This window comes from Cetorhinus maximus, chromosome 4 (assembly GCF_964194155.1).
Source record: "Cetorhinus maximus chromosome 4, sCetMax3.hap1.1, whole genome shotgun sequence".
Lineage (NCBI taxonomy): Eukaryota > Metazoa > Chordata > Chondrichthyes > Lamniformes > Cetorhinidae > Cetorhinus > Cetorhinus maximus.
Window position 1 is genome coordinate 4659697 of NC_135882.1, and position 19007 is coordinate 4678703.

A 19007-nucleotide genomic window follows, 5' to 3' on the forward strand; every position below is an offset into this window, starting at 1 on the left:
CAGATTGCTGTTTATGGGAGCTTGCTGTGCACAAATTGGTTGCTGTGTTTCTTACATTACAACAGCGACTGTACTTCAAAAAACACTATTGTCTATAATGTGCTTGGTATGTTTTGAGGTGGTGAATGTTGCTATATAAATGCAAGTCTTTCTTAACCTTTCTGAACTCTCCAAATTAAACCTAAAGCAATTTACTTTATTTTATTTATTGACAGGATGTGGGCATCATTGGCTAGGCCAGCATTTATTGCCCATCTCTAGTTTCCCTTGAGAAGATGGTGGTGAGCTGCCTTCTTGAACCCCTGCAGTCCATGTGGTGTAGATACGCCCACAGTGCTGTTAGGAAGGGAGCTCCAGGGTTTTGACCCAGCGACAGTGAAGTAACGGCGATGTATTTCCAAGTCAGGATGATGGGTGGCTTGGAGGGGAACTTCTAGGTGGTAGTGTTCCCATGTGTCTGCTGCTCTAGCCTTTCTAGATAGTAGCAGTCGTAGGTTTGGAAGATGCTGTCTAAGGAGCCTTGGTGAATTCCTGCAGTGCGTCTTGTAGATGGTACACACTGCTGCCATTGTGCTTGGTGGTGGAGGAAGTGAATGTTTGTGGATGGGGTGCCAATCAAGTGAACTGCTTTGTCTTGGATGGTGTCCAGCTTCTTGAGTGTTGTGGGAGCTGCACTCATCCAGGCAAGTGGAGATATTCCATCACACTCCTGACTTCTGCCTTGTAGATAGTGGACAGGCTTTGGGGAGTCAGGAGGTGAGTTATTCACCACAGAATCCCTAGCCTCTGACCTGCCCTTAAAGCCACAGTATTTATATGGCAGATCCAGACACGTTTCTGATCAATGGTATCCCCAAGGATGATAGTAGGGGATTCATCGATGGTAATGCCATCCAATGTACAAGTGAACATCCAAATCCAACTCTAAACAGTAGCTAATAAAGGTGATGATGTACACCACGGTCCTTTCAGGTCCCACATATTTTTTTGAAGTATCTTTTCCTCTTTGTGTCCTGACCCCTCAGGGCAGGTTTCCCATCTTACCTCAGGATTCTTCATGTCAGCTGTTCTTGATTCGTTAATGTGCAACAGGTTCACAGTGGGAGGCCTTGTGGTGCAGTGGGCAGTGTCCCTGTCTCTGAGCCACAAAGCTCCGGGTTCAAATCCCACTCCGGGGCTTGATGGCCAAGGGAGGAGCATTCGTAACTCGGCCAAACAGGTTGAGTACCAACCTGCAAATCCTTCCAACACACGCCAACGGCAGGCGGTGAGAGCGGGACAGATTCCTGGTCAGCCGTGTGATGTAAAGAAAGTTGGAGCCTCTAATGTCACCATCCGTAGCTCCAGGCTGCAACATGCATGTAAAAGTGTGTGTTGCCACAGCAACTCAGACTCCCTGAGTGAACTGCAACACACCCACCACCAATTCAATTCACAGACAGGAGGAACGTTCAAAGTGAGCTAGCCACAATAGCAGTGAACTGCAATTAAAAAACTACCCAAACCAAGTGTTTCACCACCGACACACATCACTGAAGTGAAATAACACAGGTTAACGCTTTCAAGTACTGAGTGTCATTTGGAAAATGCACATTTGTCAATTGCCAAAAATGATCCTCTTACATCATTGCCTAATCTTCGATCACCCCATGAAACCGAAACAGTTTGTAAACTGAGGACGTCAGTGGATACAACAATAATTAGACATGAGACCTGGAGACATCCGACTTTATCAGCTCAAAGTCGCCCTGAATATTCTTGCATTTTATGATCTACAGTGAGATATCTTTTACTTAGCCTTATGGAAGTTTAAGTTAAACTGTGAGCGATTGGAGTTAAGATACAGCCACGATCTATTTGAATGGCGGGATGGGCTTGAGAGGTCGAATGGAATTCCTAAGTGTGAACATTCATTTGCTTTCCTGCCAGTGGCACTCCCTGCAGCTGTGGACCTGGATATCTATGATGTGACCCACAGCAGCATGAGAGTCAAATGGGAACCTGCTGAATCTGCCACTGGCTACATGATACTCTATGCTGCGCTCACTGGGGGCGAGACTGCCGATGAAAAAGAGGTACCGTTTTCACTAGTGCTTTAATATTTAATTCCACTTGTCGTCTGCTTCCGTCCCTGATTTAAAAACCTGCATCGGAAATTACATTCACATTTTCATAAACGGCTCATCGGCTACAAGTGGACATTGTCCCATTTTTCTATAAACGAAGAATTCACTCAGATCATTTAATACAGAAAACGCAATGCAGTTCAGTTATCATTGGGAAGGTATCATTTTCTATCTCCTCGCTAATATTTCCAGTTTAAACGGGTTTAGTTAAAGGATGAGTTTGGATTCCCGACATTCATTAGCGTGCCAGTGTGTGTGTGTCAGCCATATGGCTCAGTGGGTAGCACTCTCGCTGAAGATGGTGGGTTCACAGTCCCACTCCAGAGACTTGAGCACAAAAATCCCCAGGCTGACGTACCCACTGTGGTCCTGAGGGTGTGCTGCACTGCCTGAGGGGTTGGCTTTCAGATGAGATTTTAAACTGCCTTCTAAGGTGGATGTAAAAGATCCCACGGCACCGTTTTGATGAAGAGGTGCTGCAAAATCTTTTGGAGCACGTGGAAATTGAATGTTCAATTAAATTCTGTGGGTTTAGCATTTCTACCCATAGTGCCACTGGCTGCAAAATAGCAGCAGTGAAAGCAGGTGCAATTGTAACCTTCAGAAGGGAATTAGATAACTACTTGAAGGGTGGAACATTTTTGCAGGGCTATAGGGGAAAGAGCAGGAGAGCGACACTGATTGGATAAGTCTTTCAAAGAGCCATCCCAGACATGATGGGCCAAGTGGCCTCTTCCTGTGCTCTGTCATTCTGTGACTCGAATTCAGACTTAGGCTTTCAAAGATAAAGGGGGTAAATTCAGAATAATGTCCTTACGTGTTGTACTCAACTTTCCGAACTTGTATTTTATTTTGACAGTGGAATGATCATAGATACGATTGAGAAATCAGCTTGTTGTATTTTTCACCATAGATGAAGGTGGCCAATTCAGTTACAGACATAGAACTGGAGGGATTGTCCACAAACACGGAATATACAGTGACTGTCTACGCCTTGTACGATGACGAGGCGAGTGACCCATTGACTGGACAAGAAACAACACGTAGGCCTCAATGATGCTTTCACTAAGTTATATTCCTCATGTTATCTCAACACCTGGAGTTGCATGGCACGTACAAAACACTGACGAAAAGCTTCCGAATATGGGCAACATCTTCAAATGTGCTTTTCCTAGAATCATACAGCACAGAAGAAGGCCATTTGACCCATGGTCATTAATCTGGCCGATCTTGGCTCCTTTCTGGGGTGGGGGTGTGGTGGGGGGGACAGTTGAGCTGCCTATGGGGTCGCTAATAGCCTTCGTGCATTTTCTGCACATAAAACGGACAGACCAATTTCTCATGGTTTTGTCTTGGGTCTCATTGGGCACCAGCAGCTCGCACAGCACAGGGATGACATCCCATTTGGGACACGGTCCAAATTCTAGACAGTTGAGCTCATCTTTTGAAATAGATGTGTGGGTGAGGAACCTCATCCTTTATTTAATGACAACAGCTCGTGTCTTTAACTTTGTGAATAGTCCCAAGGTGCTTCACAGGAACGTTATCAGACAGAATTCTTCACTGAGTAACATAAGGAGATATTGGGGCTGGTGAGCAAAAACTTGGTCAAAGGGTTAGGTTTTAAGCTGAAGGCACGGTCGCCAATGGTGCGATGAAAACTGGGGGTGCTCGAGAGGCCAGAATGAGAGGAGTGCAGATATCTCGGGGTCGGGGGGGGGTTGTGGGGGCTGGTGGAGATTACAGAGTTAGGGAAGGGTGAGGCCATGGAGGGATTGGAAAATGAGGATGAGGATTTGAAAATCAAGGTGTTTCCAGACTGGGAGCCAATGTAGGTCAGGGAGCACAGGGGGTAATGATATCAGGAGATAGTAAACAAATAAAGTTTACTACAGATCGTATATAATCTTTTAATAAACTGATTATGCTTATTGTGGAAAATATATAATAAAGAAGATGATTTGCAAAACCTTTTTTGACCCTGGTTCTGGATTTACCTGAAAAATAAATGTCTGTTTTTTTTCTCTTTTTCTCAGTGCCACTCAGTCCTCCCCGAAATCTCGAGTTCTCAGAAGTTGGGCACAGCACTGCCTGGGTCACCTGGGAGGCAGATTCAAAGAAAATTCGCGGGTATCGGGTCATGTACGTGAAAACTGACGGGGCAACAATAAGCGAGGCAAGTGTAGGAATCATTTACTGATCAGCTCACTGACTGGAATAATTAAAAGACAAATTTACCATCGACCTCTATTCTTCGAAGATTGATTGGGGAGGGAAATGACTCTGTGTTTTGCACTTGGTGCATTAATGACTCTGTTCCTGCTGACCAAGGCATCGTGAAAGTGACCAAAGAGCTGCCTGATTTGTTGTTCAAAGAAAACTGAACTGGTTCACTACTGTCCCCTTCTGTCAAGGGAAACTTGCCATCCTTACCCAACCTCAGCCTCTGAGTGACTCCAGTCTCCTCAATCAGTCTGGTTTACTCTTGTACACCCCTCCCGAACCCCTCAGTTGTACTAGGGATGGGCAATTAACGCTGGTCTTGCCTGTGATGCCCACATCCCAGGAATAAGCGAATAAAAATCTGTCCCCTCTCCTCAAGCTGTGTATAAGGGTTCATGTAGCTCCTGCTCATTGATAAGCTAAACATCGATAATTTTACTTTGCTAGTAAAGAAACGTTTGAAGGATTTTTCCTAACTCTTTACGGGTGGGGCACGGCCTTTCTTCAATTCGTTTAGCTACTTGGACGGGAGGTCAGATTTTGCAGGCTTTGTAGAGTTCCATAATGTCACTTCTAACCTTCGCTGTTCTAAGATAAATCATCCTTGAGCCAGCCTGAGCAGCTAAGTGCTTTAAGCTAGGAATCATTCTCTTGGCTTGCCTCAGGACCTTCCTAAGGTGGCTACAGCAGCCACCACATGAGGGGACTGGGACCAGACCCCAGGAATAAACCACCCAGCTTCAGCCAAGTGCTTAATCTACATCAGAGCTTCACTGAGGCCCTTGAATTCTCTACTGGATTTATTGGATAGATTTATTGGTTATTTTTCTTATATTTATGGTCCCCCTAGGCTGAAGTTGAAGGGTCGACGTCAATTTTCTTAAGTAACCTGACATCGCTTACAGAGTACACAGTTGCCGTTTTCTCAGTTTACGATGAGGGCCAGTCGGACCCTGTCACAGGCAGCTTTACCACCAGTAAGTAGGCGAAATTTGGTCTTTGCGTCTTCTCAGCAAATGATTCAATGTAAAGATATAAAACCTGCTGCCGCAGAATGCACATTACAGAATGCTGTCCATTTTATTTTAACCCTTGTCCAATTCAGAGAAAGTCCCAAAGCCCCTGGACTTAATAGTCAGCGACATTACTGAGGACGAGTTCCGGGTTAGTTGGAAACACTCTGCTGATGATGTTACCTTATACAGACTGGCTTGCACTCCCCTGAGTGGTGAAGAGGCAAAAGAGGTAAGGCAAAATACACCTAGAAGCAGTAATAGTTCAGGAAATTAAATCTGAAATTAGATATGACCATTCCACGGAATAATTCTGAATCACTGAATTCACCCAGGCACGGTATATGAATGAGAAAAAAAATCACAGCAAAACCTCTCCCCATGTGTTTGTTGTAGCAAAGTTATAAATCCCCTTTGTTCTATAATGATCTTTACGATTTAGCTTTACACAGTGAACAGAGAAAATTCCCTCTTTGTGCGTTGTGGAAAATACCACAGCAAATATGTCATGGACAAACTGTCCAGGAAGTGCGTTCATCTGAATTGTTACGTTGAGTTACATTTTGTAAAGAGACATCAATATCCATTTAATTCCTGCTTCTTATTTTGATTTGAACTTTGAAAGTATTCTTATTCCCCCCCCTTTCAATGATCATAAAATACTCCCTGAGATCTACAGATGTAGATATCCGATTAGGTAATGGGAGCATTGGGCAATATTCGCAATATTTAAGCAACAAAGGAAGTCCAGTAAAATTTCAGTACACCGTAACAACTCTCTTCCAGCTGATTTATGATTTTTAGAAGTGTCTTCAAAATCTAACCTTTCAAATTTCTTGAAGAGAGTTCTCCTCCTGAACTCTCCGTCGACTCCAATCCGCCCTCTCTTCACCATTTAAAGGCTTGGCCTTTAAACTGTAATTTTCCTTATTCCTGGATGCATGTGCTGCTGCTTCATGCCTGAGCTATGGCTCAGTGGTTAGCGCTCCTACCTAGGAGTTGAAAAGTTGTGGGTTCACGTACCAACCCCCAGACACCTGAATGCAAGATCTAAGCTCATGCTGCAGTGCGGTACTTGGGCAGTGCCGCACTGTCAGAGGTGCTGTCTTTCGGCTGAGATATTAAATGGAGCTCTGCCTGCCCTGTCAGCTGGATGTATAAGATCTCACAGCCCTTACTGCAGATTGGCTCCTGCATTTCCTATTCTACAGCAGTAACTGCACTTCGAAAAGTACATCATTGGTTATGAAGCACTTTTGGACACCTTGGTGTTATGATAGATGCTACAGGAATGCAGGGATCCTTTTATAAATGCATTAGCAGACCTTCCTGTTCCTGGGGGCACTGGACCTCCTGGGCACTGTGAATATTGTAAATTGAATAATAGGGGGCAATTTTAATTTTTGTGTGATAATGTAAAACAGGTGATGGTGAATTAGTGGTCATTTTGCATCTCTCTGTTTTTATTTGCATTGAGATCAGCAGAAATAAAAGTCAGGAGAGAGCTGTAAGACAGACAAAATGACCCTCCTCTTATCTGTAAAGTGACTCACACAATTTCATCCATTAATTTTAAATAGAGGGAAAATCCCTCTTTAAGGGATTTAAGTGCTGCGATCCTCGGAATCCTGTCATATTCTTCCCCATTAGGTGTTCGTCTGGTAAGTGTGGTAACAGTAACACGATATCTTCATTATATTTTATATGACAAAATCTGCTGTTGAAGAATTTTGATGGAAGTGAAGATTGTCATAAACCACGACAGTCGCCCCTTGTCCCGGTATTACTGTCGGAAGCATTCAGGGAAAAGGGAATCCCTCAGAAGCAGGACCAATCGGTTCCTGAACTCGCTTGTGCCCTTGTCTATCAGAATTTTAACAGGAGTTTAATGTATGGCTGGGGATATGCCCTCATGATGGGGACTCACTGACTGTTATAGCAGGTGGATGGTAAATGCCAAGCTGCCCAAATCCCAGAGGGAAACTTGAAGCAGCTGCCGCAACTGTTTGCAATTTGTACTTATTTCGAGATGCAGCCTTTGAATTCAGTAAAAAGAAGGCCACAAATTCTTATAGGTCTCTTGAAGTAAACCCTTATTAAATAAAAAAATGTTTCTAAGCACATACATAGGTTTACAAGTTACTACCATAATAACTTCTAGCTCCCCTGATTAACCTAACTCCCAGTTACACCTCCGTTAAGGCAACAGTAAAAACAAATATATTTTAAATGACCCAGGCAAACTAACACCATACCCTGAACATACCCGGATTCGATGTGAGTTTTCTTAACTTTAGTTCTTGCAGACAGCAGTTTGAGGCTTAGAGGTTAGAGGCTTTTTACGCTTGTTAGATTTAAGAATGCCTCCCCTTACACACAGCCTTCTCTCCTTTATACATATTTTCCCCTTTGAATGCAAATTCCCATTGTTTCACTATAGGTAGAACATTTCGCTCGTTGGGCGGACGTGCGCCCGACCCAACGAACATAAAATGGCGTGTGATGACGTCGGGCGAACATCCCGACATTTTGGTTGGCAGGCACACGCAGGAATTGGCAGCGCGCCTGCGGACAATTAAACGGCCTATTAAGGCCATTAAAGTCATAATTAAAAGAAACTTTCCGCCGCCCAGCCAACCTTACAGTTGGTGAGCAGGCGAATCGGACAGGTGGCCTTTGGATTTTTTTTGCAAAACCTCATCCACGGGCGGGATGAGGTTAATTGGCTAGCCAGCGTGATATTGCGGTCGGGGCCCGATCACGGGTGGCAGTCTGTTTCACGGCCGCTCCCGCTCACCCCCCCGCCGAGCCTGCCCAACGACCGGAAAACCCTGGCCTATGTCTTTGGACTTTGCTTCTCTAATAGTTAAAGTTTTGCATAGTAATAATTAGGAAAAATAAACACACTGTTTCTTAACTTCTCCTGGCTAGGTGAAACATTTCACCCCTTCTTTTGAATTCAAGCTCGTCTGGTTTATTTAAAAACGCAAATATTCCCTTTACACCTCACATTCTAAAACTTCTCCTATGTTTACCTACTTAGCATTTCAAACCTTGCTTCTCTTCTGATACATCAAATCCTTCAGACCAGCTGTCTTTAATTCAATTAAATCCCACACACACCCACACACACGCACACACACCCATCCATAGACACAGACCCCACTATTACTCTACTTGATGATTAATTCCATTAACATTATGAAAATTATTATATCTTCCTGACATTGACTGATTATTTTAATGCATTGGAGTCGTTTTTTAATACATATTTTAATTAAAGTGACAGGGTCATTTTTTTTCTTTTTATTGTTATTATTCATTAATCTGTAATTTTTTTTAATGAACGAGCAATGTGCCAGAAACAAATTTCCATTTGGACAATAATTGATTGAAATCTCTTTATGTGGGAAGAAAATGCTTGATTTGCATCGGGAGCTTTTATTTTGCAGTTTGTTTTGAGTGGGGACACAGACACGATAGTTCTTGATGATTTATTGCCTGGGACGGAGTATGAAGTTTCTCTCTCTGCGATTTACAGCGATGAGACAGAGAGCGATGTCGTGGCAGTTCTCGAGACTACACGTAAGATGACACACCTGTTAAAGTAGCGTGCTCAATTTGCTTACATTGTAAAATTACATCTGTAAAATTGTAGCTTTGCTTGCGCTGTGCTGTTCAAAAATGATGGTCACATAACTTCAATAACAGTAACAACTTGCATTTACATAGCGCCTTTAACATAGCAAAAAACGTCCCAAGGCGTTTCACAGGAACCTTTTCGAACAAAATTTGACACTGAACCACATAAAGAGACATTAGGACAAGTGACCAAAACATGGGGGGTGGTCAAAGGGGTTTTAAGGGATTTCTAAATGGAGAAGGGAGAGATGGAGACGGTTAGGGAGGAATTCCAGAGGCAAGGGGCTATGCAGCAGCAGGCACGGCCAATAATGGCGGAAAGATAGAAATCAGGGAAGCTGATGAGAGCAGGTTGGGGTTAATGCAGAGATCTCGGAGCAAGTTACAGAGATAGGAAGGAGTGAGGCCTTTGAAGGATCTGAACACAAGGATGAGAATTTGAAAACTGAGGCATTGCCAGAATGGGAACTGATGTAGATCAGTAGGTAGAGGAGGTGATGGGCGAACAGGACTTGGTACGCGTTAGGACAGGTGCAGCAGAGTTTTGGATGACCTCAAGTTAATGGAGGGTGGGAGGTCGGCCAGGAGAGAATTGGAATAGTCAAGTATGGAGATAACAGAGGAAGAGCGAGGATTTTCCCATGTATATGCACCTGGCTGAACCTTCGAGGTGCATTGCCTAGAGTCCCAGGGTTGTAGCTGTTTTGCTTAATTCAGTGGAGCAAGTTGGGAAAGTGAGATAAAAAGACATCTTAATGGACTGAAAATTGGTTAGGGCTCATTCCCAGGCCCATTAGCAGAATAGGCCTAAGTTCTCCACGTTTATTGATAAATGCATCTGTGCATCTCGTTAAAAAGCCGGCATAAATACATTAAGTACATTGATGTATTAATGTATACATAAATACATTACTAGACAAAACCCTTATAAGCACAGGTATGGTGCTAGCCTATGAAGTCAGCTGTATTTTCATCAGTTTATATCCAGGATGGGCTCATATGGTTAAGAATTAATTTTAACTTTAATTCCAGTTGAGCGGATAATCACAACAACAGTAGCTACAACAACAACCCAGAGGCCAACGACTGCAGGTAGGTGTTTATTAACGATGAGAAAACTTGCAGGCTAATAATTTCAGTAAAATGAAACTGTTCATATGTCTAAACCTAAATAAAAAATTCCAAGTATTTAAATAAAAATGTCCTCTTGTTTAGTCATCTCTTCGGTAAGAGATTAAATTGGTGCAAGTAGTTAAATGTTTTCTTCATGAACATTATTCATAGAATTTTACAGCCATTTGGCCCCAGCTGAAATATATTGTATTAATATGCTACTCCTCCTAACCCTTTTCACATCACTTCTATTCCTTTCCCTCTTAAATATATCTACATTATTCATCTCAACTGCTCCCTGTTAAGGCCACATTCTCACCATCCTCTGGGTAAAGAGGTTTCTCCTCAATTTCTAATTCGATTTATTAGCGACTAACTTATATTTTTGAGATATTTCAGCACCTCGGAGCACTTCTGTAAGCGGCCCCCTCACTCCTTACCAGCCAGAATATGTCTTTACTTGACCAATATCTGAATTATTTAGTCGTGAGTCCGCAACTTAAACAGAATAAATCCTTCCGGGAATTCCGACTTACTGGAGTGGGCACAGGCCCTCTTGTGAGCTTTCTGAATGTACAGTCCTGCAGTCTGTAGCTAGAATCATTAAAATTGCTGAAGGAGGCCATTCAGCCCATTGAGTCCGGCCTGTCTGTCTGCAAGAGCAACTCACCTAGTCCCACACACCCACCTTTTCCCTGTAACCCTGCACTTTTTCTTTCCTTCAGATAACGATCCAATAAAACTGAGCAACACTGATGTGTTAATCAATAACTTTTTAAAAATTCAATCATGGGATGTGGGCATCTCTGGCTAGGTCAGCATTTATTGCACCTTGTTCAGAGGGCATTTCAGACTCCAGACTGACTTTGCTGTGGGTCTGGAGTCACATGTAGGCCAGACCAGGTAAGGACAGCAGATCCTTCCCTAGCGGGACATTAGTGAACCAGATGGGTTTTTTATGACAATCAGCAATGGTTTCATGGTCATCATCAGACTTAATTCCAGATTTCTTTTTATATTGAATTCAAATTTCACCAGCTGCCATGGCAGGATCCTTGGTCTCTGGAAATCCATTACCCTGGGTCTCTGGAATACTAGCCTGGTGAAAAATACCACTATGCCATCACCTCCCCTAAGACTGAAGCATAACAGTTACATGCTGTGTACAGTTTTGGTCTCCTTACTTAAGGAAGGATATACATGCATTAAAATCAGTTCAGAGAAGGTTGATTCGGCTGAGCCCTGGGGTGAATGAGTTTGTTCTTATGAGGAAAGGTTGATCAGGTCGGGCCTGTGCCCATTGGAGTTTCGAAGAATGAGAAGTGATCTTATCGAAACATATAGGATTTTGAGAGGGCTTGACAGACCAGATGCTGAGAGGATGTTTCCCCTTATGGGGGAATCTAGAACCAGGGAGCACAGTTTAAAAACGAGCGGTCTCCCATTTAAGACAGAGATGAGGAGGAATTTCTTCTCACAGAGGGTTGTTAGGCGTTGGATTGCTCTTCCCCAGAGAGCAGTGGAGGCTGGGTGATTGAATATATTCAAGGCCAAGTTCAGACAGTTTTGTGATCGACAAGGGATAGGTTATGGGGGACAGGCAGGAAAGTGGAGTTAAGGCCACAATCACATCAGCCGTGATCTTATTGAATGGCGGAGCAGGGTCGAGGGGCCGAATGGCCTACTCCTCCTATTTCTTATGATCTATAGTTTTGCTCTAGCTGCAGCTTTCACTATCTGTTTAAACAAAATAGCAAAGAACAAATGTGTTGATGCTATACAACTCTTCGGACAGATTGCACTGTAAAAGAACAGAACCAAGTGGAAGCTCCAGGCCTAAGTATTGTTACAGCATTTCTTTGCAAACACCTAAAGCAAGAATTATTAAAATCTGTGAGATGAGAATTATTCTGCTGATTCATAAAATGCCACTCGCGGTTATTGTTCTAAAAAAGTTAACTTAAAAACCGATGATCTAAAAGTGCATATCTGATCACATAATTACTCTGATTTCCAATTTGCTATGATTTGTTTGATCTAGTTATTCGATCTGGAATAAGAAACCTGGATGTGGGCGATGAAACCACGTTTAGCCTACACGTGTCCTGGGACCCTGCTGACTCCTTTGTTACACAGTACAGAGTGTCCTACGTAACTCTTAAAGGGGATCGGGCAGAAGAAGCGGTAAGCATGGTCTGTATAAGTTTTCACACATTTTATTAGGAATGGGAGTGTCCTTACCATTTGCAAAATGTAAGGTAAATTACAATTGAAAATTGGGGAACAGCATCTTTATTGGTTACATTGAAAGTCCTCACACAAGCCAAGTATTTACTGATTACCTGCCTTGTTCACAATCTCCACCTGTTCCATCCTATCTGAAAACTGGTAAAACCCATGAGTTATTTAAAAAGGGAGAGAGTAGACCAAAGTGAGCGTTGGTCACTCCAGAGAGTGAGACTGGGGAAGTAATAACAGGAAACAGGGAGATGGTGGAAGCATTGAACTGATATTTTGCTTCTGTCTTCACCGTAGAAGACACAAAAAAAGTCCCAAGAATACTGGAAAGTCAAGAAGTAAAAGGGAAGAAAGAACTTAAAACAATCACCTCGAACTAGGGGGGCACAGTTTAAAAACGTGGGGTCTGCCTTTGAGACTGAGATGAGGAGAATTTTTTTTCCCTCAGTGGGTTGTTGGTCTGTGGCATTCTCTTCAAGTTCAGACAGATTTTTGATCGCCAAGGGAGGCGAGGAATATGGTGGACAGGCAGGAAAGTGGATTTAGAGGCCACAATCAGATCAGCCATGATCTTACTGAATGGTGCAGCAGGCTCGAGGGGCCGAATGGCCTACTCCTACTCCTAATTTTGGTGTCCTTGTGTTTTTAAAGTATTGACAAAATAAGCAGACGACGTGTGGAAAATCTTTCTCACTCAGCGAGTGCCTAGGGTCTGGAAGACACTGCCTGAGAGTGTGGTGGAGGCAGGTTTGATCGAAGCACTCAGAAGGGATTTAGACAGCTATCTAACAAGGAAGAATGTGCAGGGTTAGGGTTAGGTTTAGAAGTGCCCGGGAAGTTGGGATTTTAATTCCGGGGTGGCGGTGTTCTCTGGGAGTGGGACAAGGCGGACTTGGCCTTGCTGCATCGGCGTTTTGGCAAAGACTTTAAAAAAGCATTAAAACAAAAAACAGACCAAACCCCTCACAACCCCTCACCCACTGCCCATTCCCCATACTCTCCATGCCAACATATGCCACTCCAACCACCCCCATAACCTTATATCCTCCATGCCAACTTATGGCCCTCTACCCACCCCCTTGGCCTTTAGAACCCCCATGCCAAATTAGTGCCAACTTAGTGCCAACCCATGCGCCCCCACCTACCACCTTCACCTACTATGCCAACTCACCCAGTATCCACCATGGACAGACCTCAGGAGCAAAACAAACTTCTATGTGTTTATTGCAGACTTTATTTTTTAAAAAACAACACTCTCATTCTTAAAAACCCGTTCACTACATTTTTATTTATTCAACGATATAATCCCTTGTAGAACAAATATTTTATTCAAGTGCTTAATCCCTTATAAAAACAAGCATTGGAATTCATAGTTTCACTTCAAAGAGTTGATAACCACTCGGAGGTGTCAATCAAACTGTGAAAAGGAAGGCACCCTACTGTGATAATGGAAGGTTATGAAATCAATCCTGCAGCACCAATCCGGTAATGAGGGCCCTCAGGTTTATGTGAACAGACAGACTGCAACTGCAAGCAATGATTTTTTTTAAACACTCTACACAGTTTTTTCAATTACTTAAAGGGCAGGAGTTTTAAATGTATTGACAGGTTGACAGTTGCTTTTGACACTTTTGACAGTTTTGACAGTTCCTCTTGACAGTTCTCTTGACAGTTCCAATGAGATTATGCGCTTTTACGCACACTCATATCTAATTTTAATAATCCCAAAGGGCACCTTACCACTTCCAAATTTGCCCTGGGACCATATCCAAAGGTGTACCCTACCTCTCAAAAGTGGTACCTCATCTTTCCAAAAGACTCTGCAAAGTTTAGATCTACTCCTACCACGTCTAATCTGCACAAGTCACGTTTCCCACTCCTGGTTAATGAAAATCATACTGGATTGGAGGCAGCTGCTGTCTTATGTGGGCTGTTCCTCCGTGAAACACGCATGCGCAAATCCCAACCAGGTCCATTCCCCCCTCCTCACCACACCCCAGTTAAAATGGTAGGTGCTGTGTTCAGGGCGGGACTTCCATATTTTGGCCTCTTCCACCATTTTTATAACAATGGAGATGCTCCCCTTCATTGTGAAAATTCGGGCCAGCGTTAACACATCAGTCTGATGACCCAAGTTTCATTTACCAGTCGCTCCTCTGTCCTGTCTGGCATTATGCCTCATTTTTGAAATTCTTATCCTCATGGTGAAATCCCCCCATGGCCTTGCCCTTCCCTCTCTCTGTAACCTCCTCCAGCCAACAACCATCTTACAGCTCAGCACTCCTCCAATCCTTCCCTCGTGCACACTCCAGGTTTGAATTGCTCTACCATTGATAAACGTGCCTTCAGCTGCCTGGATCCAGAGCTCTGGATTTCCCTCCCTGAGCCTCTCCACCCCTCTCTCCTCCTCTAAGACGCTACCTCTTTGACCAAGCTTTTGGCCACCCATCCTAACATCCGCTTCTTTGGCTTGAAGTCAATTCTTTTGTCTGATTTATGGCCCTGGAATATGTTAAAGGTGCTATCTAAATGTAGGTTTTGTATGTATGTTGTGATGTGCAGTGCACCAACAGAATTTACTGACAACCCATTTCATTCAGGTGGTAGTTCCTGGGAGGCAGAATGACCTCGTGCTCCAGCCTCTACTCTCGGACACTTGGTATAGAATTTCTGTGACACCACTCTATGCCAATGGAGAAGGCAGCACCCTCACTGTTAATGGCAAGACATGTAAGTGAAGTAATAATTTGTGCTCATTTTACCCATGATCTTACTGAATGGCAGTAGCAGGCTTGAGGGGCCAAATGGCCTACTCCTGCTCCTATTTACTATGTTCTTATACATTGGAACAGTGACCCTCGTGGACCCTGATGGTGCAACAAAATCGCAATTTTTAAAAATTCATTCATAGGATCTGAGGGTCATTGGCCTGGCCAGTATTCATTGACCATCCCTAATTGCCCCGAGGAAATAGTGGTGAACTGCCTTCTTAATAACTGAGGCCATTCCGGAGGGCAGTTAAGAGTCAACCACATCGCTGTGGGGCTGGGAGCCACGTGTAGGCCAGACTGGGTAAGGACGTTGGTGAACCACATGGCCAGGATTTTTCCTATGGCGGGCAGGCTGAGCAGGAATGGGCCTCGGCAGGCGTGGAGCTGACTGCTGCCCACCATCGGCTCCGCGCCGCCATTTTAACGCGGGCAGGCCAATTAAGGCCCGCCCGGCGTAATACGTGGCCGGTAGCGCTCAGCACTACCTGTGCTGGGGGGGAGGAGGGGGTGGAGGAGGGAGAGCACGGAGCTGCCTCAGGGAGATTGAATGGAGATTCAAAGAATGAAAGAATTGATTTTAAAACGTATTTAAACATGTCCTCTCATGGGACTGTGTTACATGAGTGGGGGCATGTTTTTATATTTATGAAAATTAATTTATTCATTTAATAAATCCCACCTGTGGATGAGGTTTCCATGAAAAACGCGAAGGCCGCTTGGGCTTTTCGCCTGCCCATCGCCAACCTTTAGATTGGACGGGCAGCGTTCACAAGTGGCTCTATTGATTCCTTAATGGCCTTAATAGGCCGTTTACATTTCGGCTGGCGCACAGCCGACTCTGGCGCGCGCCTGCCGAGCGAAATATCGTGATGGTGCACGGTGACGCCGGGACGCCCAACGTCATCACGTGTCATTTTACGCGTTGGCGTGTTGGGCCCGCCCCCACACGCCGACCGGAAAATTCTACTCCTTGGATTTTCACAGACAACCCAGTAGTTTCCTGGTCACCGTTACTGAGACTAAATTTTTATTTCAGATTTATTTAATTATCTGAATTTAAATTCCCATGCTGGGATTTGAACCCATGTCTCTGAAGCATTAGTCCAGGCCCCTGGATTACTAGACCAGGAAAACAATCGTTGTGCAATCATGCCTGATAAACACACTTAATTTCAGAAGAAATCTTAACCTAATACGGCCTGTGCTCACTCCTAACCTGCTTTGTTATCCTGTTATACCTGAGGCTCCACGTTCCATTTAGAGAAAGGAATGAAGAACAAGATACATAAAAGAGAGAGAGAAAGGAAGATAGAATAAGATGAGTGAAAAAAGAAAGGGAAGAGACTGAAAATAAGAAAAGCCCTTTTTCAAAATCAAGCCATGGGATCTTTTACTGAGAAGACGGGGTCTCAATTTAACATCCCATCTGGCAGTCGGTCCCTCTGACAGAGCAGCGCTCCCTCAGTATGGTCCCTCTGACAGAGCAGCACTCCCTCAGTATGGTCCCTCTGACAGAGCAGCACTCCCTCAGTACGGTCCCTCTGACAGAGCAGCACTCCCTCAGTACGGTCCCTCTGACAGAGCAGCACTCCCTCAGTACGGTCCCTCTGACAGTGCAGCACTCCCTCAGTACAGCCCCTCTGACAGAGCAGCGCTCCCTCAGTACGGTCCCTCTGACAGAGCAGCACTCCTTCAGTACAGCCCCTCTGACAGTGCAGCACTCCTTCAGTACAGCCCCTCTGACAGTGCAGCACTCCCTCAGAACGGTCCCTCTGACAGAGCAGCACTCCCTCAGTACAGCCCCTCTGACAGTGCAGCACTCCTTCAGTACAGCCCCTCTGACAGAGCAGCACTCCCTCAGTACAGCCCCTCTGACAGTGCAGCACTCCCTCAGTACAGCCCCTCTGACAGAGCAGCACTCCCTCAGTACAGCCCCTCTGACAGTGCCGCACTCCCTCAGTACAGCCCCTCTGACAGTGCAGCACTCCCTCAGTACAGCCCCTCTGACAGTGCAGCACTCCCTCAGTACTGACCCTCTGACAGAGCAGCACTCCCTCAGTACTGACCCTCTGACAGAGCAGCACTCCCTCAGTACTTACCCTCTGACAGAGCAGCACTCCCTCAGTACTGACCCGCAGCACTCCCTCAGTACAGCCCCTCTGACAGAGCAGCACTCCCTCAGTACTGCACTGGGAGTGTCAGCCTTGATTTTATACTCAAATCTCTGAAGTGGGACTTGAACCACGACTTTCTGACTCATTGAGCCGTAATGAACTAATGGATTTAAAACAATTTATTAATTTGAAGGGACGTTTAGAGAGAATATAGAATTATAAATAACGATTACTTTTTGTTGTAGTGCCACTTTCTGGACCATCCAACCTGCGTGTCTCGGAGGAATGGTACAATCGTTTCCGAATTAGATGGGACCCTCCACCATCAGCAACAATGGGCTACAGAGTGGTTTACACATCAGCCTCAGGTATTGCATTCTCATTATTGATCAGTGAGACTCGTGCTAACAGTTCTCTCCATTACAAAAATGCTTGATCCCAGCAGGATTTGTGCTGACAATATCTAGTCATTTCTGTATATCTGTTCACGGTGTAAAGGTTTGGTCTCCTTACCCAAGGAGGGGGATATACTTACCTTAGAAGGAGAAGGAAGAATGATCCCTGCCATTGCATAATTAACCTATGCGGCGAGATTGAGTGGAATATGGGCCTGTATCCTCTGGAGTTTAAAAAAATGAGAGGCGATCCATTAAAATGTATAAAATTCTAAGAGGGATTGACAGGTTAGACACTGAGAGCTTGTTTGCCCCGGGCGGGAGGGTCTAGAACTAGGGGTATAGTCTCAGGAGAAAGGGATCAGTCATTTAGGATTGAGATGGAGAAAAACTTCTTCACTAACAGGGTTGTTAATCTTTGGAGTTCTCTACCTCAGAGGGCTGTGGATGCTCCATCGTTGAGTATGTTCAAAACTGAAATCGATAGATTTATGTCTACCAGGGGAATTAAGTGATGTGCTGGGGTAGAGCAGGAAGGTGGAGCTGAGGTAGAATTTCAGCACGACCTTATTGAAAGGTGGAGAAGGCTTGAGGGGCTGTATAGTCGACTATTTCTCATGTTCTTATGTGAAATGCATATTACTGCAGGCTTGGATATATTTATCACTCATACTATATCTGTTACAGTGTTCCCGGACAGCCCACTGCTATCCTGAACTGCTAATAAGCAGCTTGGGATACATCAATGAACATCTGAATTTCCTGCAGCCAAGAGTAAACCAAAATTGTTGCTGGTTTATCAATCAATACCAGGAAATTTGGAAATATAAAATTAACCTGTGGTGAATCTTCTCATGTCCTTTTGTTTGAATTCAGCACCAGGTCCTACTCTGGACACCTTCGTGGGAGATGATGTGAACACAATGGTAATCCTCAACCTGCTGAGCGGCACTGAATATATCGTCAAGCTCTTTGCCACATACTCCACTGGCTCCAGTGACGCACTCATTGGAAGAGCCAAGACATGTAAGGTCCATTTTCACTCACCCTCAGTACCGTCAACTCTGCTGCTTTCCATGAAGTTTAACCTGGATCAACCCCGATCTGTGCTGATTTAAGGCTTTTGTCAAAGAAATAATGAATTCCCTTCTTGTTCTGTGTCTGGTAGTGTCTGGAGAGATTCCCCCATCCCCCCCTCCCCGTTATTGAACTTATAATTCTCAACAGTTTCCCTTAGTGTCATCAATGTTGCATTAAACCATTGAATTACAGTTCCTGAGTGCATAAACCAGCCAAAGGAAAGATGAGATTAGTTTTTCCTTGACAGAATTACTGGCAGTTTGAGAAACACACACAAACCACTGACATTAAC

General features: G+C 44.3%; 1 protein-coding gene across 1 annotated transcript in view; it reads left to right on the forward strand.

Moving 5' to 3' along the window:
- Positions 1–19007, forward strand: part of col14a1a (collagen, type XIV, alpha 1a) — a 221919-nt gene that overhangs the window by 106001 nt on the left and 96911 nt on the right. The window contains exons 12-22 of the mRNA XM_078539858.1: positions 1930–2075; positions 3040–3169; positions 4163–4302; positions 5200–5326; positions 5455–5594; positions 8815–8947; positions 10037–10096; positions 12159–12301; positions 14956–15085; positions 17486–17608; positions 18512–18661. Coding sequence (XP_078395984.1) covers positions 1930–2075; positions 3040–3169; positions 4163–4302; positions 5200–5326; positions 5455–5594; positions 8815–8947; positions 10037–10096; positions 12159–12301; positions 14956–15085; positions 17486–17608; positions 18512–18661 — 1422 coding nt within the window. The remainder of the gene's footprint in view (positions 1–1929; positions 2076–3039; positions 3170–4162; positions 4303–5199; positions 5327–5454; positions 5595–8814; positions 8948–10036; positions 10097–12158; positions 12302–14955; positions 15086–17485; positions 17609–18511; positions 18662–19007) is intronic.